Here is a 23,874-nt window from a genome sequence, read left to right on the forward strand (position 1 = left end):
TGAGGAAGAAGTTGTTGGCCAGGAGGGTGGCGAGAGCCTGGCACAGGCTGCCCAGGGAGGTGGTGGAAGCCTCCTGCCTGGAGGTGTTTGCAGCCAGGCTGGAGGTGGCTGTGAGCAACCTGCTGCAGTGTGAGGTGTCCCTGGCCATGGCAGGGGGTTGGAGCTGGCTGAGCCTTGAGCTCCCTTCCAGCCCTGACAGCATCAGGAAGGGTTAGTGCAGCTTCAAGGAGGAACAGGGCCACCAGGACACCACCATGAGGGGTTGGCCATGGCTTTGTTGAGCCAGCAGCTGCTGCCCCCCCCAGGCTCCTGCTGTCCCTGGGCCAGCAGTGAGGTTTATTTATTGTTTTCTTCCCCCCCCCCCCCTTTTTTTTTTTCCTTTCCTAGAAATCGGGAAAAGGTTCTGCAGAAGCCACGTTGGAGAGGGGCAGGGAAACGACCTGGTGCACAGAGTGAGGTCACCAGCCTCCCCTGGGGTGGTTCTGATGAGCTGCCAGGCGGAGAGGCTGATGATCCAGCAGCCCTGCAGCATCAGGCACCACCATCCCACCCTCCAGGGGGGGCTGGCGGAGGAGCCAAGCGCCGGAGGACCTCCACTGCTGTCGCCTCGCTGGTGGGAGCCGGGCTCGGCTCTCTGCTGGGGCTCGAAAGCACAGAGCCGAGCAGCCTGTAGTGCTCCCAGCACCACCCCCAACCCCCCTCCAAGTCGGAGACCCCCACGGGAGAGGGCTGCAAGTTCAGCCCCGAGGCTTCCAGGGCCACCTTGAGGAGAGCTTGGTCCCCATTTCCCGTTCCCCTCGCCACAGCCCCTGGCTCAGCCTCCCCCCTCCCACCCCCACCCCTACCTCTCTGTGCCATGGAGGTGCCACAAGCCTGCGGGGTTTTTTTTTTTGGGGGGGTGGGGGTCGTGTCCCAGTGCAGGATGAGGACACCTAGGGAAGGGTCAGAGCCGCTCCTCAGGACCTCTCTGAAGCCAGGGCAGAGCTGTACCAGGAGGCTGCTCCCTCCCTCCCTCCTTCCTTCCCTCCCTCCCTGCTCACTGCTCACACAAAGCCCAGGGCAGGACCACCCCGCCGGAGGGCACCGTGCCCAGCGCAGCCTGTCCCGGGCGTCTACCCCGCCCAGGCTGCGGCGAAGGCAGGGCCAGGGCAGGCGGGGGAAGGCAGGAGCCCAGCCTGGGGGCCAGGCTGCGTCCCCTGCCAGCAGCGCTGGGGTTAAGGGCGGGCGGGCGGCCGGCCAGGCGGCAAGGTGGTTGCTCCATCCCTGCGCAGTCGGCGGGGCCCGGAGAGCCCAGAGGGAGCTCGGCCCTGCCTGCCACCATGAGCACAGGCAAAGGTAAGCCTGGGGACCCTGCCTGCTGCCCCGGCCCTGCAGGGAGACGATGGACACGGGCACGGAGGAGACGCCAAACCTCCGCTGGGCTCAGCGCTGTGCTTTGCTGCCCCTTCCTCCGCTCGCAAGACGTTCCGGGGAGGTCCCCCGGGGGAGGCACCGGAGCTAGCTGGGGGGCTGCAGGGGCTGTGGCAGCAAGACCCCCTCGCTCAAGAGCGGCTTCCTGGGGGGTGGCTGGGGAGGAAGGAAGAGAGGGGCTTGGGAGCTTCCCCCGTGGAAGCTGCCGCCAGAGATGATGAATTTGGGGGGGTGGGGGTGGGTGTCTGAGCTGCGGCAGGAGTTAGGGGCGATCCCAAATCCCACCCCCTCTCCCCGGGGCAGATCCAGCTCCTAACACCTCCCACAGCTTGCCTGCAGCACGCTGGATCGACCCCTCCTCCCCACCCCCCTCCCAGCGGTGCAGGCACCCAGGCAGGGGGGGCCCAGAAGGGTCTCCCCCCCTCCCCCCGCCCCCACTGACCACCTCCCCTCTTTCCTCTACACCCCGCAGCGGGCATCGCCCTCCTGCTCGCCCTGGCCCTGCTGCTAGCCGCCGCCTCCCAAGCCCCTGGCGGGGAGGCGCCGAAGGAGCAGGGGGAGGCAGAGCCCCCTCGCTGCCCCGGCGCCTGCGCCTGCAGCCTGGACGAGGACAGCGAGGAGCTCAACGTCTTCTGCAGCGGCCGCAACCTGTCGCGGCTGCCCGCGGACCTGCCGCCCAACGCCAAAGCCTTGTGGCTGGACGGCAACAACTTCACCCTGCTGCCGGCCGCCGCCTTCAGGAACCTCTCGGGGCTGGACTTCCTGGACCTGCAGGGCTGCCAGCTGGCCGGGGTGGAGCAGCACGCCTTCCACGGGCTCCGCAGCCTCTTCCACCTCCACCTGGAGCGCAACCGCCTCAAGCACCTGGCCCCCCACACCTTCCTGCACACCCAGAACCTGGTCTCCCTCAGCCTCAACAACAACCACTTCAGCAAGGTGGAGGAAGGGCTCTTCGCCGGCCTCTCCAACCTCTGGTACCTCAACCTGGGCTGGAACTCCCTGGTGGTCCTGCCCGACAAGGTCTTCCACGACCTGCCCAACCTGAGGGAGCTGATCCTGGCGGGGAACAAGCTGCCCTACCTGCAGCACCAGCTCTTCTGCAGCCTCACCGAGCTGAAGGAGCTGGACCTGAGCGGCAACGCGCTGAAGGGCATCAAGCTCAACGTCTTCGTCAAGCTGCAGAAGCTGCAGAAGCTCTACCTGAACCACAACCAGATCACCGCCATCGCCCCCCGCGCCTTCATGGGCATGAAGGCCCTGCGCTGGCTGGACCTCTCCCACAACAGGCTGGTCTCCCTCTTCGAGGACACCTTCCTGGGCCTCCTCAGCCTGCACGTCCTGCGCCTCTCCGCCAACTCCATCGCCGGCCTCCGGCCCAGGACCTTCAGGGACCTCCAGTTCCTGGAGGAGCTGCAGCTGGGGCACAACAGGATCCAGAGCCTGGCCGAAAGGACCTTCGAGGGGCTGGGCCAGCTGGAGGTGCTCAGCCTCAACCACAACCAGCTGCAGGACGTCAGGGCCGGCGCCTTCCTGGGGCTGCACAACGTGGCCGTCATGCACCTCTCCGCCAACTGCATCGAGGCCCTCCCCGACCACGTCTTCAAGGGGGTCACCAAGCTGCACAGCCTCCACCTGGAGCGCAGCTGCCTGGGCAGGGTGAGGGCCAAGACGTTCTCGGGGCTGCGGGGGCTGCGGCGCCTCTTCCTGCAGCACAACTCCATCGCCGCCATCGAGGAGCAGAGCTTCGGCGACCTGCGCGAGCTGCTGGAGCTGGACCTCAAGCACAACCGGCTCAGCCGCCTGGCCCCGCAGCTCTTCCAGGGGCTCAGCAACCTGGAGTACCTCTTCCTCTCCTCCAACCAGCTCCTCGAGGTCTCCCGCGACGCCTTCAGGCCGCTCCAGAGGCTCTTCTGGCTCGACCTCTCCCACAACCGGCTGCAGGCGCTGGACAGCGAAGCCATCTCCCCCCTGGCCAACCTGCGCTACCTCAGCCTCAGCAATAACTCCCTGGAGACCTTCTCGGTGGGCTTCCTCCGCCCCTCCTCCTTCGCCCTGGAGCAGCTGTGGCTGGGGGGCAACAACTGGCACTGCAACTGCTCGCTGCAGGGCCTGCGGGCGTTCGCCCTGCGGCACGCGGCGGCGGTGCCCCGCTTCGTGCAGTCGGTGGCCGAGGGGGACGACGGCCACCCGCCCGTCTACACCTACAACAACCTCACCTGCCGCCACCCCCCGGCCCTGGCGGGCCTGGACCTGCGGGACACCGCCGAGGACAGCTTTGCCCACTGCTGAGGAGCTCTTCTCCCTGCCTGGGGAACGTTTCCTTTCCCTGCTGTGGACCCTTCCCCTGCCACCTCCCTGGCCCTGGGTGCCCCCAGGGCGGCGGCGGCTCTGCGGCCGCCCCAGTTCAGCTCCAGTTTGCCGCCGCCTGCAGCTGCCCAGCCGGGGTGGTGCTGCAGCCAAGGGGAGGTGTGCCTGGACGGTGCCGGTGGGCACCGGCTCCCCACGCCTCCAACCGCGACGGTTTAGCCCTCAGACGTCTCAAGAGCTGCCCCAGGAGCTGCGTGGCTGCTCCAGGATCCCAGCAGGAGCAGCGGCAGCTCTTCAGCCTCCAGGATCCCAGCACTGGGAGGGGGTTGGAAGGGACCTCTGAAGAACCAAGGAGTCCAACCCCCCCCTGCCAAGGAAGATTCACCTAGGGCAGGGCACACAGGAACACAGCCAGGGGGGGTTGGAAGCTCTCCACACAAGGAGACTCCACAGCCTCTCTGGGCAGCCTGCTCCAGGCCTCTGCCACCCTCACAGGGCAGAAGTTCCTCCTCATGTTTAGATGGAGCTTCCATCTGGTCAGGTTTGTGCTCAGTGCCTCTTGTCCTGTCCCTGGGCACCACTGAGAAGAGCCTGGCCCCAGCCTCCTGCCACCCACCCCTCAGATATCTGCAAGCAGCCACAAGACCCCCCTCAGCCTCCTCTTCTGCAGGCTGCCCAGCCCCAGCTCCCTCAGCCTCTGCTCAGAGCTGCTGCAGTGCCCTCAGCAGCTCAGTGTCCCTGTGCTGGACTCTCCCCAGCAGTTCTTTGTCCTTCCTGAGCTGGGGAGCCCAGCACTGGGCAGAGTTCTGCAGGTGAAGCCAGAGGATGAGCACAAGCTGCACCCCAGCCTGCTGGGACATCCCTGCTGGGGCCCAGGACTGAGCAGCAGGACAAAGCCAAAGCATCTTCCTGCCACAGAGCACCCAGGAAGTCCTCAAAGCCCCCTGGGTAGGGCTAGGGAAGGCAGCAGCTGAGTTGCTGTGCTGGCTTCTTGCACTAGCAGGTGCCAGCAGGGAGCAGAAAGCTGCTCCCAGGTCACTGATAAATGGCAGCAGACAAATAAACCTTTGGAGCTCTTGCAACCCCTCCTGGCAGTTATCTCTGTTCCAAGGCACAGGCTGGGGGGGTGGGGGGACACCAGGCAGAGCCCCTCAAGGCCTGCAGCAGGCAGAGGGTTGTCTGCAAGCCCTGCTGGGTGGTGTGTGCCCAGGGAGGGAGAGGTTCCTCAGCTGTCCCAGCAGCCTGCTCAGGCTCCAGCACCTCTGTCCAGCTCTCCAGCTCCCAGAGGAGTGACCAAAGGTCAGGAAAGCTGCACTGGGAGGGGGGAGGGAGGGGGAAGCCTCTTGGTGTCTGTGCTGTGGGTGCAGCAGGAGCAGGGACAGATGCTCCTCCTGCTCTGCCCCAGCTCTAATCCACTTTGGTTACCAGGAATTTGAGTTTCCCCTCCGGCCCTGCACCCTCCCCTCCCCAAAAGAGCCCTGTGAGGGTGAGCCCTGAGCATGAAGGAGGGGCAGGAGGGGCTCAGAGTCCAGAAGGGAGGGAGATAAGATGCAAGGAGACACCACCCCCTCCTGCTTCCCCAGCTGAATCCCTCCCTGCAGGGGGAGGGCAGGGCCCACAGGAGCAGCAGCTTCTGGGAAAGAGGAGCCCTGGGAATGGGACACTTGGAGCAAGCAGGCAAGAACCACCTGGGGACAGAGAGGAGCCCAAGGTGTGGCAGGGCTGTGGAGAGCAGCAGTGGCAAAGCAGCTGGCAGGGGCTGGGACCAGCCTTCAGCAAGGGCCTGGCTGGAGCTGGAAGCTGCTGTGGAAGGAAGGAAGCCTTGGCTGGACCCAGCAAGGAGAAGCAGGAAACACCCAGGGAAGGGCCAAGGCTCAGAGCTCCTCAGAGGAGGCATGAAGCCACAGAACAGCAGAACCCACAGACCTGGATTGGAAGTGTTTACTGCCTGAAACCTCCAAACATTCCTGAGTGCTAATCCCCAGCAGCCCAGAGAGGCTTTGGCTGCTGGGAAGCACACACCCTGCCTCCTCACCAGCCCAGCAGCAGCAGTGACTGAGCTGTCACAGCCAGCTGGCCTGCCCTGGCTCCCCAGCAGGGCAGCACCAGCTGCTGAGGCAGGCACCAGCCCAGCCCTGACCCAAAGGATGTGGCAGGAGAAGGCAGCAGCACAGGAAGCCACCTTCCAGGTGACCTCCAGGAGCACTGCAGGGGCTGTGACGCCGTGGACACAGCCTGGGGACCATCCAACAGCCCCACAAGAGCTGGCTGGGGAGGAAGGTGCAGAGCAGCTGCACTGGGCTGAGCAGCACCATGCTGGGAAGGCAGAGGCTGTGCAGGCAGCAGCACCCACACAGGAGCCCTGCAGGTGCAGGGAGGTGGAGCAGCCCTTCCCTTCTTGGGTCACCGTGAGCAGCACCGATGCTGTGCTTCCCTCACCCTCCAGCAGCCCTCACTGTGATTGTGTTGTAGTTAAACAGCTCCTGGAGTCCCCTTCCCTTGCTGGAGTGGGCTCAGGTGGGCAGGGCCAGCTCCACAGCCTCCTCAGGAGCGCTGCTGTGATGCCCTGCCCAAGACCTGCTGAGCAATGTGAGCCAAGGCAGAGAAGGCAGAGCTCTTGGGAAACTCTTGGATGAAGTCTCTGCCTTCTTCCAAGCTCTGGCTGAGTTGGGGGTCCAGGGGAACACAGCCTGTGGAACAAGGAGAAATGGGGAGATGGAGTGGTCAGTGCAAAGAGACACCCTGCCAGGCACCCCCAGGAGAAGTGGGAGCACCCCCCTGCCCTCACTGAGCTCTCCAGGAGCTACCCATTGCCTGCAACTGCTTCCTCTGGGCCCAAGACCTCACCACAGGGCTTCAGGAGAGACTCTGCCCCTGAGCCCAGCCCTGTCTGGAGGGCAGGGGGCAGCCCTCACCCCCCAGCTTCTCAGGGAGGCATTTCAGGGTAGCTCTCCTGCAGGCTCCAGGCCTGCTTGCTCTGTCAGCCCCACATCAGCAGGCTGCTGCTTACCACCACCTCTGCCCCAGCAGGGCCAGATGCCCCCTGAGCAGTTTTGGATGGCAGAGAAACGAAGCAAGAGCCACAGCTGCCCTCTGAGCAGCTGCCAGAGGCTCATGGGGAGCAGAGCCCAGCCCAGCTGCCCTGTGCTGCTGCAGCTCTGCACCCCAGCTCCAAGCACAGAGAGCTCTGCTCAGCAGCCAACTCACCCAGGAAGGGGACTCCTGCATGCCTGGCCAGCTCCTCACCTCCCCCCTTGGAAAAGATGTTGGTGCACTCCTGAGGGAGGAAGAGCAAAAGCTGTCGAGTCCCAACCCAGGCAGCCCTGCTGCACAGGGCAGCTCCCATCCAGCCTCCAGCCCCAGGGCGCTGCCCCTGCCCTCCCTCCAGCCCTGCAGGACAGCAGCTGGCACCCAGCAGCTTCCCATCTGCCCAGCACCACTGCCCTGCCATCCCAGGCACACATCCTGCAGCCCCCAGCCCAGCAGCCCCCCCCAGCCCAGCAGCCCCCAGCCCCTCACCGCGCAGTGCGGGCACACGAAGCCGCTCATGTTCTCCACGATGCCCAGCACCTCCAGCCCTGTCTTCCTGCAGAAGGTCAGCTCCCTCCTCACATCTCCCACGGACACAGCCTGCAGCAGACACCAGCAGAGGTTGGGGGAGCCCAGCTGGGGGGCTGCAGAGGACAGGCAGACCTCTATAGAGCCAGGAGCCGTGGGCAGGCACAAACACCCACCTGGGGTCCAGAATGCCACCCACTGAGCCGTGCCTGGAGGCAGAAGCCTGCCCAGGAGCTCCAGCTGAGCCCCAGGCAGCTGCCCTACCTGGGGGGTTGTGACCAGGAGCGCTCCAAGCGGCCTGTAGGGCCTCAAGGCCTCCACAGAGGAGATGTGCTCATCCGACGTGCCCGGGGGGGTGTCCACCAGCAGGAAGTCCAGGTCCCCCCAGGCCACATCAGCAACAAACTGCTTGATCAGAGCTACAGGAAGAGAAAGGGCAGGGGAAAAACCCCCCACAGCATGCCTCAGCAGGTGGGGAGAGCTGTGGGGCAGGGGGCTGGTGCCACCTTGGGTGACGAGGGCCCAGAGCTATCTGTCAGCACCACATGTGCTGTGCTCCCCCCCAGCCAAGGGACCTGAGCCCACTCCTGCACACCAGCAGCCTTCTTCCTCCAAGGAATGACCTGCCCAGAAGAGCCTGGGCCCAGGCAGGAGCCAGCTCCACTCCTGGGAGGGCTCCCAGCAGGCTCCTCACACTGGGAGAGCCTGAGCCCAGGCAGGAGCCAGCTCCACTCCTGGGAGGGCTCCCAGCAGGCTCCTCACACTGGGAGAGCCTGGGCCCAGGCAGGAGCCAGCTCCACTCCTGGGAGGGCTCCCAGCAGGCTCCTCCCACTGGGAGAGGCTGGGCCCAGGCAGGAGCCAGCTGCACTCCTGGGAGGGCTCCCAGCAGGTTGCTCCCACTGGGAGAGGCTGGGCCCAGGCAGGAGCCAGCTCCACTCCTGGGAGGGCTCCCAGCAGGTTGCTCCCACTGGGAGAGGCTGGGCCCAGGCAGGAGCCAGCTCCACTCCTGGGAGGGCTCCCAGCAGGTTGCTCCCACTGGGAGAGGCTGGGCCCAGGCAGGAGCCAGCTCCACTCCTGGGAGGGCTCCCAGCAGGTTGCTCCCACTGGGAGAGGCTGGGCCCAGGCAGGAGCCAGCTGCACTCCTGGGAGGGCTCCCAGCAGGTTGCTCGCACTGGGAGAGGCTGGGCCCAGGCAGGAGCCAGCTGCACTCCTGGGAGGGCTCCCAGCAGGTTGCTCCCACTGGGAGAGGCTGGGCCCAGGCAGGAGCCAGCTGCACTCCTGGGAGGGCTCCCAGCAGGTTGCTCCCACTGGGAGAGGCTGGGCCCAGGCAGGAGCCAGCTCCACTCCTGGGAGGGCTCCCAGCAGGTTGCTCCCACTGGGAGAGGCTGGGCCCAGGCAGGAGCCAGCTGCACTCCTGGGAGGGCTCCCAGCAGGTTGCTCCCACTGGGAGAGGCTGGGCCCAGGCAGGAGCCAGCTGCACTCCTGGGAGGGCTCCCAGCAGGTTGCTCGCACTGGGAGAGGCTGGGCCCAGGCAGGAGCCAGCTGCACTCCTGGGAGGGCTCCCAGCAGGTTGCTCGCACTGGGAGAGGCTGGGCCCAGGCAGGAGCCAGCTGCACTCCTGGGAGGGCTCCCAGCAGGTTGCTCCCACTGGGAGAGGCTGGGCCCAGGCAGGAGCCAGCTCCACTCCTGGGAGGGCTCCCAGCAGGTGGAAGGGGCCCAGGGCAGAAGCCAAGCTTACCATTTTTCTTGGGTCCTCTCCACACCACAGCATCATCTGGCCTCTCCAGCAGGAAGCCAATGGACATGAGGGAGATGCTCCTGTCCTGGTCCACAAAGACAGGGACCCAGCCACTGTCACACTGGTGCACATCCCTGTCCTGCACCCCCAGCATGTGGGGGATGCTGGGCCCACACAGGTCCACGTCCAGGATCCCCACCTGTGGGCCAAGAGCCAGAGCCCTTCAGATGCAGTGAGCACAGCAGCAGCACCCAGCTGGGAACCTTCCCTGGCTTGGGCTTCCAGCTGCTCCCAGCACTTCAGCAGCCAGATGAGAAACACAAAGAACTGCTTCCAACTCTGACACCCCCCTGGGCCTCCTGCCCAACAAAGAGCACCTCCAGGCTACCTCCAGGGAGATCTTTCTTTTATTAACTCAGGGGAGAGCTTCTTGGAGCTTTTCAGTGCTTAAAGGCCCTACAGAAAAGACTGGGACAGCCCCAGCCTGGCCTGGGCTGCTCCCCAGCAGTGTGGGCAGCAGGGGCAGGGAGGGGATTCTGCCCCTCTGCTGTGCTCTGCTGAGACCTCCCCTGCAGGGCTGGGGCAGCTCTGGAGCCCTCAGCACAGCCAGGGAGCTGCTGGAGCAGGGCCAGAGGAGGCCACAGCAGTGCTGGGAGGCTGGAAGCCCTCTGCTGGGAGGCCAGGCTGGGAAGGTTGGGGTTGTGCAGCCTGGAGAGGAGAAGGCTCCAGGGAGACCTCCTGGTGGCCTTGCAGGGCTTCAAAAGGCCAGAAGAGAGCTGGGGACAGACTGCTGAGCAGGGCCTGTTGGGGCAGGCCAAGGGGGGATGGTTGGAACTGCAAGAGGGAGACTGAGAGTGGAGAGAAGGGAGAAAGGTTTGGTGCTGAGGGTGGGGAGAGCCTGTGCCAGGCTGCCCAGAGAGCTGGGAGCTGCCCCATGGCTGGCAGCAGTGCAGGGCAGGTTGGTTGGGGCTGGGAGCAGCCTGCTGTGGCTGCAGCTGTCCCTGCTGGCTGCAGGGCTTGCACTGGGTGAGCTTGGAAGGTGCCTTCCAGCCCAAACCAGGCCAAAATCCCAGTGGCACAGGAATTCAGCCCCATTCATACCCACACTGTGCCCTCTTCACCCTCTAGCTCACCCACTTCACCCCAGCATGGGAGCTGTGTTGCACCACAAAGCAGCCAGGGCCTAAGTGCTCATTTCCAAAGCAACAACAAATCCTGGAGGATTTTAATCTCTTGGCTGAAAGGGAAACCAGCTGCAGCTCCTTGCCCTGCCTCAAGCAGGCACAGAGAGAAAGAGTCACTGGAACCAGCAGCAGCAGAGTCTTCACACGGAGAAGCCACACAGGGCACACACACATAAAGGATGAGCAAATCCCAGCCCAGCTGGAGGTGAGGAAGAGGAAGATGGAGCTGGGCACCTCAGAGCCCCTCACTGACCTTCTTGCCAGAGTGCCTGAGGGCCAGAGCCAGCTGGGTGCAGATGGTGCTCTTCCCAACGCCGCCCTTCCCCGACAGCACCAGCAGGATGTGCCGCACCCCGGCCAGGTTGTTTCTCTCTGGGGGAAATAGAGAGGCCTCAAAAGTCTCCTCTGAGGCAAGACAGCAGCACACACCAGGTCAGCACAGAGCCAGGGGGCTCCTCTGAGGGCCGTGGTGGCTCTGAGCAGGCAGGTTGGGGCAGGAGAGCGAGGGACAGCACAGGAGGATGTGCCGCAGTGCTTCGGACGAGAGGAGAAACGGCAGTGAGCAGTGTGCAGGGAGGAAAGGCTTTATCCTGATGACCTAAGTGACACCTGGGCAGCAGAGCAATAACCACCCACGGGACCCCATCAGGCAGTGACTGTGCCAGGCTTGGCCTGAGCGCTGCCAGGGAAGGGCTGGGAGGCTCCCGGTGAGGTCAGGCCCTTGGCGTTTCCTCTCTCCCGGCCACAGAGTCATCTCCCCACGGTCCCAGCTCCTGCCCAGCCTCCCAGCCGTTCCTTGCTGCGCTGTCAGCACTGCTCGGGGCTCCGCTTCGGGCTCAGCCATCGCGGAGCCGAGCGCGGGGAACGCACGGGGCCGCTTTCCTCGGCCCGGGGCTGCAGCGGCGGCGGAGAGGAGGAGAGGGCGTTCCAGCCGCAGGCGAACAAACAGCACCCACCCACCGGGGCCGCGTTCCCGGGCTCCCCGTCACCACCGGTCACTGACTCACCACGCCAGAGCCTGCCCGCCCCGCGTCGCTCCGGCATCACACCGACACCGGGACCGGCGCCGGCGGCATGGAGCCCGCCCGCAGCTTGGCAGACCTCATCCGCACCTCCACGGACGGTAAGGATGCTCGGCCCCGAGAACAGGGAGGGAGGGAAGAAGGGGAGCCGGGGAGGGGGCAGATGGAACCCCGCAGCAAGGTGCTCACAGGATATCGGCCCGGTGACACCGACAGCCCCCCGCCAGGCCCGGCCACTCGGCGCTCGCCGCAGCTGGAGCCGAGCCCAGCCCAGGCCTCTAGCAGGGACCATCAGGACGCCCACTCCGGTAACCAGGCCCCGTCGCCTCAGAGTCCCAGCCTGGCCAGGATACTGCGGAGCTTCCCCCACCAGGAGCCAGGGCCCATCACTACGTCACCCGTACGGGCCCTGCCACCTCAGAACTCCCCAGGAACCGGGCCCGAGCCACCGTCAGGACCGGACACCCCGGCTGGGACTTCCCCAGCAATGTGTGCTGGGGCCCCCCCGCCATGCCCCGCACCTTGAGGTCACCTGGGGATCCTCCCTCCCCACAGAGGACCGACTCCCCGCTGGTTCCAGCCCGGCGGCCCCGGGGAACCGCGTGGCCACAACCCCATTGCCGCTCACCCCCAGCCACCTCCTCCATGCTGCCGCCGGGCTCCATCCGCTTCCGCCTTCCGCCCGGTTAAGGTCCCGCCCCCGCTGACTGGCAGGCACCATGTCCAATCGCGAGGGGGGCGCTCACCGAGAGCACCGCCCCCTCAGGGCTCCGCAGCAAACCCAGCCCTCTGACACCCCGCCCCACCAGCCAATAGGATGAGTGTTATGCCTCCGCGACCCGCGCTCACCCCTCACAGCGCCCCCCCAATGGCGCGGCTCCCCGGAGATTGACGTACAGCGTAGCCAGTGGTGCTGCGGTTCCCGCAGGCACCTCCCCTTCTCCTCGGGGCGCTCAGCCAATGGGAAAGGGATGCGGCGCAGACGCAGCCAATAGATGGCTGCGGGGTGGTAGCGAGAGAGGATTGTTTATGTCCCGGGAGGGGAAAGTAGGTCAGAGCGCGGCGGCGGGGCCGGGCCGGGCCGGGCCGGGCAGGTGGGCCGGGTCCGGGACACGGGTGGGAGCCGAGGGCCGCGGTGGGTTGCGGGGGTCGCGCGGGCCAAGCGCGGCGGCCTGGCCGGGCCAGGCCTAGTCCGGCCGCGTCTCAGGCGAGGGACCGCGGAGCTCCGGTGCCTGCTTTCCGGCCGAGCCGCAGATGGGGCCGGGCCGGGCCGCCCGGATCCCCGCCGCGCTCTGTGCCGCTCCGCGCCTGGGGAAGCCCTGCTCGCCGGGGCTGGGTGGCTCCGGCCGCGGGCGCGCAGCGCTGTCCCGGCAGCTGCCCAGGCTTGCCTTCGGGCGCAGCCCCGGGCCGGAGCGCGCAGGAGCGGGGAGGAGGCGGCTGGCCGGGGCAGTGTGCGGCGCAGGGCCTGCAGCCAGCCGCTCCAGACCCAGCAGGGGTCTCAGCAGCCCCGAGGCCTGTCTGGGGAGAGGGCCTGGCTCTGCCCGCGGCGCCGCCGGTGCCGGCCGTCCCCCGAGAGCCCCGGCCGCAGCGGCCTGCCGGGGGAGCAGATCTGTGTTCGGCGGCCGTGGGTGCTTCTCAGAGCAGGACAAGGGGCGGTCTGGTGTGGGTCTTGGTGCTTTGCCAGCACGGCTGCGCTTGGAAACGTGGCCCTGGCGCTGCAGGAGGTGGATAGCTGCTGCGGTGGTGTGAGGCTGGTGGTCGGACTCGATGGTCTGAGAGGTCTTTTCCCACTGAAACGACTCTGTGGTTCTGTGATCTCGGCAGGTGGGATGCCCCCAGCCCTTCAGAGCATCCATGGACACCTGCACAAGCGGTTGTGGCTGGGTTTCTCCTGCTTTTGCAGGAGCTGCCGGCCCGCTGGGAGCAGAGGGGGGCATGGGGCAGGCGGTAGGATGGGGCTGACCCACCACAGGTTCGCAGGATCTGTGCTGGGGGGCAGAGCTGCTGCAGGTCAGGGAAGCAGCAGAGCAGGTGTGGGTGTGCAGAGCAGCTGAGAGGGGGAGCAGGTTTCGGGGATGGGAGGAGGCTTTCAGCCCTGCAGGAGGCTCTGGGTGAGGAGTTGTTTTCTGCAGAGAGAGACTTCAGGGCAAAGGAGTTTGGGCGTTGAGGTTCCCCTGTCCCCTTCCGTGCAGTGCTCCCAGGGGGTGGCTGGGAGCTGGTGTGCTCTGTCAGGAGCCTGTGGAAATCTCTCCCTGCTGGAGCTGGGAGACAGGCAGCTGCTTTGTGTCGGCATGCTGGCCTCGGGGCAAGCTGGGAAACGGCCATGCAAAGGCTGCTTTTAGCTCAGGGAGCCACAAAGTGGTCTCTCCCCGGCCCCAGACACTGAAAGCAAGGTCGTCCTGCGGTGGGCAGCTGGCCAAACGGCCTCTCCTGCAGTCCAGGACCATAGTGGTGGCCATGGCGTGGCAGGTGGCCAGAGCAGGCACCGGGGAGGCCCTGCCTCGGTCCCTGACATCTCCTCAGGCCAGGGGTGAGGGCTGGATGCTGGATCTGCGCTCTGTGGAAGGGGCACCAGGGTCTTGGGGGAGTTTCTGAGGGGCAGTTAAATGCCTGGGCCTGGGGAGAAGGTTTCCCTGTGTGGAGAAAGAGCTTGAAGTTCACAGAGGCTCATGATGAGGAACTTCTGGATCCTAACCATAACCCTGAGGCAGCTCTAAGGTCTGCCTGGAGCATTCTCATCAGCCTGGAGAAGAGAAGGCTGCAGGCAGACCTCAGAGCAGCCTTCCAGTACCTGAAGGGCTCCAGGAGAGCTGGGAAGGGACTTTGGACAAGGGCTGGGAGTGCTTTGGACAATGGCTTGGAGCTGGGAGAGAGGAGACTGAGAGTGGAGAGGAGGAACAAATTGTTGGCAGTGAGGCTGGGGAGACTCTGGCACAGGCTGCCCAGGGAGGCTGTGGCTGCCTCCTGCCTGGAGGTGCTGAAGGCCAGGCTGGATGAGGCCCTGAGCAAGCTGTGCCGGTGGGAGGGGTCCCTGCCCGTGGCACTGGACGGTCTTGGAGGTCCCTTCCACCCCCAACCCACTCTGCTGTGCCACTTACCCATGCCCGGAGCCTGCGCTTTGTGCCAACCCATTGCCGGGGGAGCCTGTGGTGACCTGGGATGGGCTGGGGGGGGGCGGGCAGGAGGTGGGTGCAGCCTGTGACCCCCAGCCCTGCTCCCCCCCAGCCTACCTGCGCGGCAGCGGCATGGCGCGGCGGGCGCGCAGCAGCAGGGCCTGGCGCTTCGTGCTGAGCGGCGTGCGGCGGGAGGCCGAGGGCCGGGCGGGCGGCCTGGCACCGCGCGCCTGGGGCTACGACTCCGACGGACAGGTAGGGCTGGCGCCCGGGGAGCGGGGGGACAGCCCTGCTCTGGGGGCAGATGGCCCTGCTGAGTGCAGGGGGCTGAAGGGTCCCTTCCAGCCCGGAGCAGTCGGTGGGGGGGGACTGGCACGGCTCTGGGCACGGTGCGGCCCTCCTGCCTCCAGCTCTGTCAGGACACCGAGGAGCTGGAGCAGGGCCGGAGATGAGCTGGGGAAGAGGGCTGGGGAGGAGCAGCTGAGGGAGCTGGGGGTGGTGAGGCTGGAGCAGAGGAGGCTGAGGGAGACCTCCTTGCTCTCTGCAGCTCCCTGAGAGGAGGCTGCAGCCAGCTGGGGGCTGGGCTCTGCTGCAAGTGATAGGAGAAGAGGAGATGGCCTCAGGTTACAGCAGCAGAGGTTCAGGTTGGACATGAGGAGAAACTTCTTCCCTGGAAGGGTTCTCGGTGCCTGTCCCAGGCTGCCAGGGGGAGGGCTGAGTGCCCAGCCCTGGAGGTGTCTCCCAGGGGCAGAGCTGTGGTGCTGAGGGCCAGGGCTCAGCCCCAGCCTGGGCAGAGCGAGAGGAGGGTTGGGCCGGAGGAGCTGGGAGGGCTTTGTCAGCCCTGCCATCGTGTGACCCCCTGGGGCTGGGCACAGCTCGGCGCCGGGGCAGACCTCAGGGGGCTGCGCTCCGCCCGCAGCACAGCGACTCGGACTCGGAGGCGGAGCCGGCGCCGCTGCCGGCCTCCATCCCCAGCGCCGTGCCTGTCACCGGGGAGTCCTTCTGCGACTGCGAGAGCCAGAGCCAGGCGCCCTACTGCCCCAGCCTGCACGGCCTGCACCGCCTCAAGGACTGCCGCTGCGGCGAGGAGGACCAGGGTAAGGCCTCGGGGACCCCGCTCCGGGCTGCAGCCCTGACCTCTGGGACCACCCACTGCAGCTCTGACCCACCCCCACCACGGCCCCCAGACCCTGGCCCCAGCTGCCATGGCCACAGGGCTCTGGAGCCCCTCCAGGCATGGGGCAGCCTCTGCCAGGCCCTGACCACTCTGCCACCAAAGACATTTTGCCTCCTCTCCAACCTAACCCTCCCCTGGCACAGTTTCAGGCCATTGCCTCTCCTTCTGTCCCCTGAGCCTAGGGAGCAGAGCCCAAGCCCCAGCTGGCTGCAGCCTCCTCTCAGGGAGCTGCAGAGAGCAAGGAGGTCTCCCTCAGCCTCCTCTTCTCCAGCCTCAACCCCCCCAGCTCCCTCAGCTGCTCCTCCCCAGCCCTCTTCCCCAGACCCTTCCCCAGCTCTCTTGCCCTTCTCTGGCCCTGCTCCAGCTCCTCAAGGTCCTTCTGGCAGTGAGGAGCCCAGAGCTGAACCCAGCATTCAAGCTGTGGCCTCCCCAGTGCCCAGCCCAGAGGCACCATCCCTGCCCTGCTCCTGCTGCCACCCTAAACCCCTTAACCCCGGCAGCAGGGCACGTGCCTGCCTGGGGGGCTGGCTGCCCCGGGCCCCCTGCCCAGCCCTGTGCTCTCTGTGCCCCCTGAGCAGACTTTGAGTGGGTGTGGGACGAGCTGAACAAGTCCACGGCCACGCAGCTGAGCTGCGACAACCGGAAGGTGAACTTCCACACGGAGTACAGCTGCGGCACCGCCGCCATCCGCGGCACCAAGGAGCTGGCCGAGGGGCAGCACTTCTGGGAGATCAAGATGACCTCTCCAGTCTATGGCACAGACATGGTAGGTGGCCCAGGGGGGCTCGTGGGCAGGCAGGCGGCGGGGGATGGCTCCTCAGAGACCGCCTGCTCCGGCCCCTCCTTGCCGCGGGCAGGGTCTCCCCTCGCGGGGTGGCACCCCCGGAGCTCGGTGGGTCTGAGCCCCCTGCCAGAGCAGGAGCACCCAGGGGGTTCTGCACAGGAATGCATCCAGGGGGGGTTGAATGTGCCTAGGGAAGGAGGCTCCACAACCCCCCTGGGCAGCCTGCTCCAGGGCTCTGTCAGCCTCACACCAAAGAAGTTTCTCTTCATGTGGAGCTGAAACCTTCTGTGTTCCAGCTTGAACCCATTGGTCCTTGGCTTCCCACTGCACACCACCCAAAGGAGCTGGGCCCCCTCCCCTTGCTCCTTGGCTAACCACTGCTCACCACCCAAAGGAGCTGGGCCCCCTCCCCTTGCTCCTTGGCTTCCCACTGCACACCACCCAAAGGAGCTGGGCCCCCTCCCCTTGCTCCTTGGCTTCCCACTGCACACCACCCAAAGGAGCTGGGCCCCCTCCCCTTGCTCCTTGGCTAACCACTGCACACCACCCAAAGGAGCTGGGCCCCCTCCCCTTGCTCCTTGGCTGACCACTGCACACCACCCAAAGGAGCTGGGCCCCCTCCCCTTGCTCCTTGGCTAACCACTGCACACCACCCAAAGGAGCTGGGCCCCCTCCCCTTGCTCCTTGGCTAACCACTGCTCACCACCCAAAGGAGCTGGGCCCCCTCCCCTTGCTCCTTGGCTGACCACTGCACAGCACCCAAAGGAGCTGGGCCCCCTCCCCTTGCTCCTTGGCTAACCACTGCTCACCACCCAAAGGAGCTGGGCCCCCTCCACCCCTCAGCTATTGATAGGCATAGATCAGATCTACTCTCAGCCTTCTCCTCTCCAGGCTAACCAGCCCCAGGGCTCTCAGCCTCTCTTCCCAGGAGAGATGCTCAAGTCCCCAAATCATCTTCCTGGCTCTCCCTTGGACTCTCCCCAGCAGGTCTCTGTCTCCCCTGGAGCCCAGCACTGGATGCAGTACTGCAGGTGTGGTCTGAGCAGGGCAGAGCAGAGGGGGAGCAGAACCCCCCCAGCCCTGCTGGCCACACTGCTCTTGCTGCCCCCCCGTTGTCCCTGCTGGCCCCCAGGGCACTCTGCTGTGCCATGCAGAGCTTGCTGCCCATCAGGTCTTTCTCAAGCAGGCTTGGTTGCTCCAGGCTTACCCCAAGCTGGCCTTGAACACCCCCAGAAAGGAGGCACCCAGAGCCTCTCAGGGCAGCCTGTTCCAGTGTCTCACCAGCCTGCTACTGAAGCACTCCTTCCTCAGAAGTCTGGGGCTCTGAACAGGGACTGGGGGAAGCAAGAGCTGCCCACCACAGATGAGCAAACTTGAGGCCATCTAAGGAACCTCAATTAGAGAACTTTAGGATTCCTCTGGCTGGCAAAGCCCTCTCAGCTCCTCCAGCCCAACCCTTCTCTAACTGTGCCCAGGCTGGGGCTGAGCCTCTGGGAAACACCTCCAGGGCTGGGGATGCAGCCACCCCCCTGGGCAGCCTGGGCCAGGCACTGAGAACCCTTCCAGGGAAGAAGTTTTTCCTGATATCCAACCCAAACCTCCCCTGGGGCAGCCTGAGGCCGTTGCCTCTTGTCCTAAAGGCACACCTGAGAGCACCCAAGTCCATGGGGCCTGAGGGAAGTGGTGGATGAAGCTGCTGAGCACCTCTGAGCTGTTCTGGCAGTGCAGAGAAGCTGCCAGGGGCTGGGGAAGGGAAGCCTGAGAAGCATTGTTGAAAGGGAAGCCCCAGGGAGGTGCAGGGCTGCTCAGTGCCACCTCTGTGCCAGGCAAGGTCATGGAGCAGGTCCTCCTGGAAGCTGTGCTAAGGGACAGGGAGGACAGAGGGGTGAGGGGTGGCAGCCAGCCTGGCTTCACTGCAGGCCAGTCCTGCCTGCCACCTCTGGTGGCCTTCAGTGGCAGGGTCACAGTGGGGGTGGGGAAGGGAAGGGCACTGCTGGCATCTACCTGGCCTTGTGCAAAGCATCTGATGCTGGCCCCCATGGCATCCCTGGCATGGGTTTACCACACAGCACCTGCTGCATAAGGAATTGCTTGGATGGTTGCTCTCAAGGAGTTCCCTGAGTGGGGAGCAGTGGTGTCCCTCCAGGGCTGTGCTACTGGGACCAGCATAACTTAACCTCTTTGCTGCCAGTGTGTGCAGTGGGCCCTGGCACCCTCAGGTGACAGCAGGCTTGGGTGGGTGTGGGTGACACACCTGAGGGGTGGGATCCACCCAGAGGGACCTGGACAGGCTGGAGGACCTCATCAGGGTCAACAAAGCCAAGTGCAGGCTTCTGCACCTGGGTTGGGGCTACCCCCACTACCAACCCAGGCTGGGGGTGAAGGGCTGGGAGCAGCCCTGTGGGGAAGGCCTTTGGGGTGCAGAGCTGGCCAGGAGCTGGCACTGAGTGCTGCCAGCCCAGCCCCAGCCTGGCCTGGGCTGAGCCCCAGCAGTGTGGGCAGCAGGGGCAGGGAGGGGATTCTGCCCCTCTGCTGTGCCTGCTGAGACCTCCCCTGCAGGGCTGGGGCAGCTCTGGAGCCCTCAGCACAGCCAGGGAGCTGCTAGAGCAGGGCCAGAGGAGGCCACAGCAGTGCTGAGAGGCTGGAAGCCCTCTGCTGGGAGGCCAGGCTGGGAGGGTTGGGGTTGTGCAGCCTGCAGAGGAGAAGGCTCCAGGGAGACCTCCTGGTGGCCTTGCAGGGCTGCAAGAGGCCAGGAGAGAGCTGGGGACAGACTGCTGAGCAGGGCCTGTTGGGGCAGGCCAAGGGGGGATGGTTGGAACTGCAAGAGGGAGACTGAGAGTGGAGAGAAGGGAGAAAGGTTTGGTGCTGAGGGTGGGGAGAGCCTGTGCCAGGCTGCCCAGAGAGCTGGGAGCTGCCCCATGGCTGGCAGCAGTGCAAGGCAGGTTGGTTGGGGCTGGGAGCAGCCTGCTGTGGCTGCAGGGCTTGGGCTGGGTGAGCTGGGAAGGTCCCTTCCAGGCAGAGCAGCCCCTGGCTCCAGGCAGCCCAGAGCAGCCCCTGGCTCCAGGCAGCCCAGAGCAGCCCCTGGCTCCAGGCAGCCCAGAGCAGCCCCTGGCTCCAGGCAGCCCAGAGCAGCCCCTGGCTCCAGGCAGCCCAGAGCAGCCCCTGGCTCCAGGCAGCCCAGAGCAGCCCCTGGCTCCAGGCAGAGCAGCCCAGAGCAGCCTTCTCCTGAGGGCCATCTGGGCCGTGGGAAATTGGAGCTGGGGAGGCTTCAGCTCTGGCCTGAGAGCTCTGCTGTGGCTTCAGCAAAAGCTCTGTTTCAGGAGGTGGGGGGAGGTGCTGCTGGTTGTGTTTTGGTGCCTGTCAGGCCCCCAAGCCCTGCTCTCCCTGGCCTTGCCCCCTAGATGGTCGGCATCGGGACGTCGGAGGTGAACCTGGACAAGTACCGGCACACCTTCTGCAGCCTGCTGGGCAAGGATGAGGACAGCTGGGGGCTCTCCTACACAGGTACCACAGGGGGGCTGCAGGGGCACAGCTGCTGCCTGCAGAGCTGGAGGCTCTGCCTGGAGCTGAGGCTGGAAGGGCCAGCAGAGCCCAGCCCCTTCGCAGCCTGCCTGGGGCCGGGAGGGACCCCTGCGCCTCTGCCCTGGGCAGGGACCCCTCCCCCTGCAGCTGGGTGCTCGAGGCCTCACCCAGCCTGGCCCTCAGCAAAGGCAGCAGGAGGGGCTGGCTGCAGCTCTCGGCTCCTGGAGCACCCTGCCTGGCTTGGCAGAGCCCTCAGAACCTCTGGGTGAACGCTCAGGGCAGCAGGGCTGTGCTGGGACATCAGCCGTGGGGGGCAGTGCTGCTGGCCATGGCACTGCCTCACCAGCCCCCTGCCCACTGCCTGCTCTGGGCTGCCTCTGGGCAGGGAGTGAGGCTGTACAGGGGGAACTCGGTGGAGGCAGCCATTTGGGGAGGCCTGGGGTGGATTTTGAGCAGCCCTGGGGAGGATCTGGGGAGGATCTGAGGAGCCCTGGGGGGGGTTTGGGCAGCCCTGGGGGGGTTTTGAGCAGCCCTGGGGTGGATTACAGGAGCCCTGGGGAGGTTTTTGGGCAGCCCTGGGGAGGTTTTTGGGCAGCCCTGGGGAGGTTTTTGGGCAGCCCTGGGGAGGATCTGGGCAGCCCTGGGGGGGTTTTGGGCAGCCCTGGGGCGGTTTTGGGCAGCCCTGGGGTGGATTAGAGGAGCCCTGGGGAGGATCTGTGGAGTGCTGGTTTCCCCCAGCTGCTGGGCTGTGTGTTTCAGGGCTGCTGCATCACAAGGGGGACAAGATGAGCTTCTCCTCCCGCTTTGGGCAGGGCTCCATCATCGGGGTGCACCTGGACACCTGGCACGGGACCCTCACCTTCTTCAAGAACCGCAAGTGCATCGGTGAGGGGCAGGGCAGGGGCCTGGGGGCAGCAGGGCAGGGGCCTGGGGGCAGCAGGGCAGGGGCCTGGGGGCAGCAGGGCAGGGCTGCCTGAGCTCAGGCCCTGACCTGAGCAGGCAGCCCCTAGCAAAGCAGAGGAGCAGGGTGTGAGTCAGAGTCACTCTGGCTGGCTAAGCCCTTGGAGAGCCTCCAGCCCAACCATTCTCCCACTCAGCCCAGGCTGGGGCTGAGCCCTGGCCCTCAGCACCACAGCTCTGCCTCTTGGAACCCCCTCCAGGGATGGGGATTCAGCCACCTCCCCTGGCAGCCTGGGCCAGGGCTTGAGAACCCTTCCAGGGAAGAAGTTTCTTCTCCTGTCCAACCTACACCTCCCCTGGTGCAGTTTGAGGCCATCTCCTCTTGTCCTCAAGGGGAGTGCAGGCAGTGGGAGGAAGGTTCCTTTGGCTGTGCCATCTGCTGGGATTCCCAGGAGCTGCTTTCCATCATCCCTGCAGTTAGTAAGCTCTAGGCAGCTGGGAGGAGCAAGGTCACCTCACCCAGCTGGTGGCCAGGCACCAGTGGTGTGCCCACTTCTGCTTCACATCTGTAGTGCTGACCTCGATGCAGGCACAGAGTGTGTCAGCAGTGAGGTCACAGGTGACACCAAGGTGGTGGCAGGGTTGATCTGCACCAGGGCAGGGAGGCTCTGCAGAGGGACCTGGACAGATTGGATCCATGGCCAAGGTTCCCAGGAGGAGCTTCAACAAGGCCTAGTGCCAGGTCCTGCCCTTGGGGGACACAACAACCCCAAGCAAGGCTCCAGGCCTGGGGCAGTGTGGCTGGAAAGCTGCTGGCAGGAAGGGACCTGGGGGTGCTGATGGACAAGCAGCTGAAGAGGAGCCAGCAGTGTGCCCAGGGGGCCAAGAAAGCCAAAGGCCTCCTGGCTGGGATCAGCAATGCTGTGTCCAGAGGAGCAGGGAGGGGATTGTCCCCTGGCAATCAGCTCTGGGGAGGCCACACCTGGAGTGCTGGGTCCAGTTTGGGGCAGCTCAACACAAGAGAGCTGTGGAGGTGCTGGAGCCAGGGCAGAGCAGGGCAAGGGAGCTGGGAAGGGCCTGGAGAAGAAATCTTGTGAGGAGAGACTGAAGGAGCTGGGGATGGTTAGTGTGAAACAGAGGAGGCTGAGGGGAGACCTCCTGGCTCTCTGCAGCTCCCTGAAAGCAAGCTGTGGAGAGGCTGCTGCTGCTCTCTTCTCCCAGGCAATTAGTGATGGAACAAGAGGGAGCAGCCCCAAGCTGCCACTGGGGAGGTTCAGACTGGACAGTAGGAAACATTTCTTCAGGGCAGGAGTGGTCAGGCCAAGCTTGGAATGTGCTGCCCAGGGAGGTGGTGGAGTGCCCAGGCCTGGCTGTGTTTCAGGGTGGTTTGGCTGTGGTGCTTGGGGCTGTGGTTTAGGGGTGAGCCTTGCAGAGCAGGGCTCTGGGTTGGCCTTGGTGACCCTGAGGCTCTCTTCCCACCTGACTTGTTTCTGTGATCCCCTGCCCTGCTGCTCTCCCCCCCTCAGGAGTTGCAGCCACCAAGCTGCAGAACAAGAGGTTCTACCCCATGGTGTGCTCCACGGCGGCCAAGAGCAGCATGAAGGTGATTCGCTCCTGCGCCAGCTGCACCTCCCTGCAGTACCTCTGCTGCTTCCGCCTGCGCCAGCTCCTCCCCGGCTACGTGGACACGCTGGAGGTGCTGCCCCTGCCCCCAGGCCTCAAGCAGGTGCTCCATAACAAACTGGGGTGGGTCTTGAGCATGAACTATAGCACCTCGAAGCCTTCCTCCTCCTCCTCCTCCTCCTCGTCGGGAAGCGACTCGGAGAGCTCGGACGCAGAGGCCTGCCAAAGGAAGAGGTGCAGGAGGACATAGTGCCTGCAGCTGGACTGCTGGGGGGGAGTTGGGCTGGGGGTGGTGTTCCCCTCCCCAGCTGTGAGGGGCAGCCAGGCCTGCAGCTCCTCTTCTCTTCATGGGGGACTTCCATTTCTGCTCGTTGGCCAAGGTTGCTCTTAGAAATCTTTCAGCCTGCATCCATCGCCTGCATTGGGCAGAGAGCTGCTGAGGCCAAGAGGTCCCAGCCCTGTGAAGCAGCCCAAACCCCCACCTGAGCTTCAACTCCCCCTGCCTTGCCATCACCTCCTCCTGAGGGATCTCTTTCCTCTCTTGTCAGCACAGACAAGATGTCAGGTGGCCTCCTGGCTCCAGGGCGTGCTAGACTCCGGTCAGGGAACTGACTTGGACTCTTCAAGAGACACAGTCCAGGAGCAGTCCTCTGCCTGCTGCCTGTTGGGTGTTGCTTTGGTGCCTGCCATGGACTCCTCACGCTGTGGGGCATGACTTGAGCAGCAGCACACAGGGAGAGGGGCTCCAGAGAAGCCTCTGTGGCCCAGTTCCTGAGGTGGGGTTGAGCTGGTGGTGATCTTCCTCGAGTCTGGTGACTTTAATTGCTTTGCATGTTGGCTCCTGCTGCTTCTGCTGTATCATACAGACTGTATCCAACTGTAAGAATAAAAGTAGAAAGTGGCTTTTGGTCCTCTTCTGGCCCTTGAAGAAAAGGCCAGCAGCGTCCTGGCGTGGCCCAGCAGTGGTGTGGCCAGCAGGACTGGGGCAGGGATCACCAGGCATGGGCTGACAGACCAGAGCAGAGTCTCCCAGGTGTGCTGGGCCCTGCTTTCCTGCCAGCTGGGAGTGAGGCACCTCCTGCTGCCCCAGGGCATCTGTGCTGGCTGGTGGCCAACAGCAGGACCATACCAGGCTTCGGGAGGCAGCAAGTTCTGGGTCTGCACAGCTGGCAGAGAAAGGCCAGAATGTTCTGACAGCTGAGGAGGAACACCTGCTGGTTACTTACTGCCACAGGGCTAGGAGCAGCCCTTTGATGTCCCCCCACAGCTGCAGCAGCGCCTGGAGGAGAAGTGACACGCAGCCAGCAGGCTGAGCAGTGGGACAAGGGCAGGCTGGGGTGGGCCAGCAGGAGCCAGGCCAAGCGGAGGCCCTCACCCTCGCCCACTTCCAAGCAGCAGCACTGGGGTCAGCTGTAGTGACCAAAGTGACTGAGAGGGGCAGGATGCATCCCTGGGCAGGATGAAGCTGGGCTGGGGCTGGGGTGGTGCTGGCTGTGTTTACACAGCAGCACAGCAAAGCCTGCTCATCCCTCTTAG

The 23,874-nt window shown here is 65.3% G+C and overlaps 3 protein-coding genes across 4 annotated transcripts; 2 read left to right on the plus strand and 1 right to left on the minus strand.

Annotated features, from left to right (window-relative positions):
- The first annotated feature begins 1,258 nt into the window (after nucleotides 1–1,258).
- Nucleotides 1,259–3,730, plus strand: IGFALS (insulin like growth factor binding protein acid labile subunit). The gene is made up of 2 exons (XM_054161352.1): nucleotides 1,259–1,335; nucleotides 1,883–3,730. Exons 1-2 carry the CDS (start codon nucleotides 1,320–1,322, stop codon nucleotides 3,697–3,699), a joined length of 1,833 nt encoding a protein of 610 aa, XP_054017327.1. The 5' UTR covers nucleotides 1,259–1,319; the 3' UTR covers nucleotides 3,700–3,730.
- A 2,208-nt stretch (nucleotides 3,731–5,938) lies between these two features.
- NUBP2 (NUBP iron-sulfur cluster assembly factor 2, cytosolic) lies at nucleotides 5,939–11,901 on the minus strand. Of its 2 annotated transcripts, none has more exons than XM_054180709.1 (7): nucleotides 11,848–11,901; nucleotides 10,451–10,569; nucleotides 9,014–9,212; nucleotides 7,540–7,694; nucleotides 7,237–7,347; nucleotides 6,925–6,994; nucleotides 5,939–6,407 (listed from the first exon to the last, which is right to left on the minus strand). In XM_054180709.1, exons 1-7 carry the CDS (start codon nucleotides 11,882–11,884, stop codon nucleotides 6,262–6,264), a joined length of 837 nt encoding a protein of 278 aa, XP_054036684.1. In that variant the 5' UTR covers nucleotides 11,885–11,901; the 3' UTR covers nucleotides 5,939–6,261. The 2 variants fall into 2 exon arrangements, with proteins under 2 accessions (XP_054036684.1, XP_054036685.1); XM_054180710.1 differs by lacking the exon at nucleotides 11,848–11,901 and adding an exon at nucleotides 11,741–11,841.
- Nucleotides 11,902–14,457: 2,556 nt separating this feature from the next.
- SPSB3 (splA/ryanodine receptor domain and SOCS box containing 3) lies at nucleotides 14,458–22,723 on the plus strand. The gene is made up of 6 exons (XM_054180708.1): nucleotides 14,458–14,587; nucleotides 15,252–15,429; nucleotides 16,088–16,275; nucleotides 19,695–19,797; nucleotides 20,575–20,700; nucleotides 22,242–22,723. Exons 1-6 carry the CDS (start codon nucleotides 14,465–14,467, stop codon nucleotides 22,586–22,588), a joined length of 1,065 nt encoding a protein of 354 aa, XP_054036683.1. The 5' UTR covers nucleotides 14,458–14,464; the 3' UTR covers nucleotides 22,589–22,723.
- Nucleotides 22,724–23,874: the final 1,151 nt, after the last annotated feature.

This window comes from Dryobates pubescens, chromosome 4 (assembly GCF_014839835.1).
Source record: "Dryobates pubescens isolate bDryPub1 chromosome 4, bDryPub1.pri, whole genome shotgun sequence".
Taxonomy (NCBI): Eukaryota; Metazoa; Chordata; class Aves; order Piciformes; family Picidae; genus Dryobates; species Dryobates pubescens.

Excerpts from the sequence above, each read along its gene's own strand:
- NUBP2 (XM_054180709.1), bottom strand. The coding sequence starts at position 11,884 with ATGGAGCCCGGCGGCAGCATGGAGGAGGTGGCTGGGG. Across the intron at positions 7,695-9,013 it reads GAGAGGACCCAAGAAAAATG|CTCTGATCAAGCAGTTTGTT; the intron begins GTAAGCTTGGCT and ends CTCTTCCTGTAG. Across the intron at positions 7,348-7,539 it reads TCCTGGTCACAACCCCCCAG|GCTGTGTCCGTGGGAGATGT; the intron begins GTAGGGCAGCTG and ends TGTCTGCTGCAG.
- SPSB3 (XM_054180708.1), top strand. The coding sequence starts at position 14,465 with ATGGCGCGGCGGGCGCGCAGCAGCAGGGCCTGGCGCTTCGTGCTGAGC. Across the intron at positions 19,798-20,574 it reads CTGGGGGCTCTCCTACACAG|GGCTGCTGCATCACAAGGGG; the intron begins GTACCACAGGGG and ends TGTGTGTTTCAG. Across the intron at positions 20,701-22,241 it reads CAAGAACCGCAAGTGCATCG|GAGTTGCAGCCACCAAGCTG; the intron begins GTGAGGGGCAGG and ends TCCCCCCCTCAG.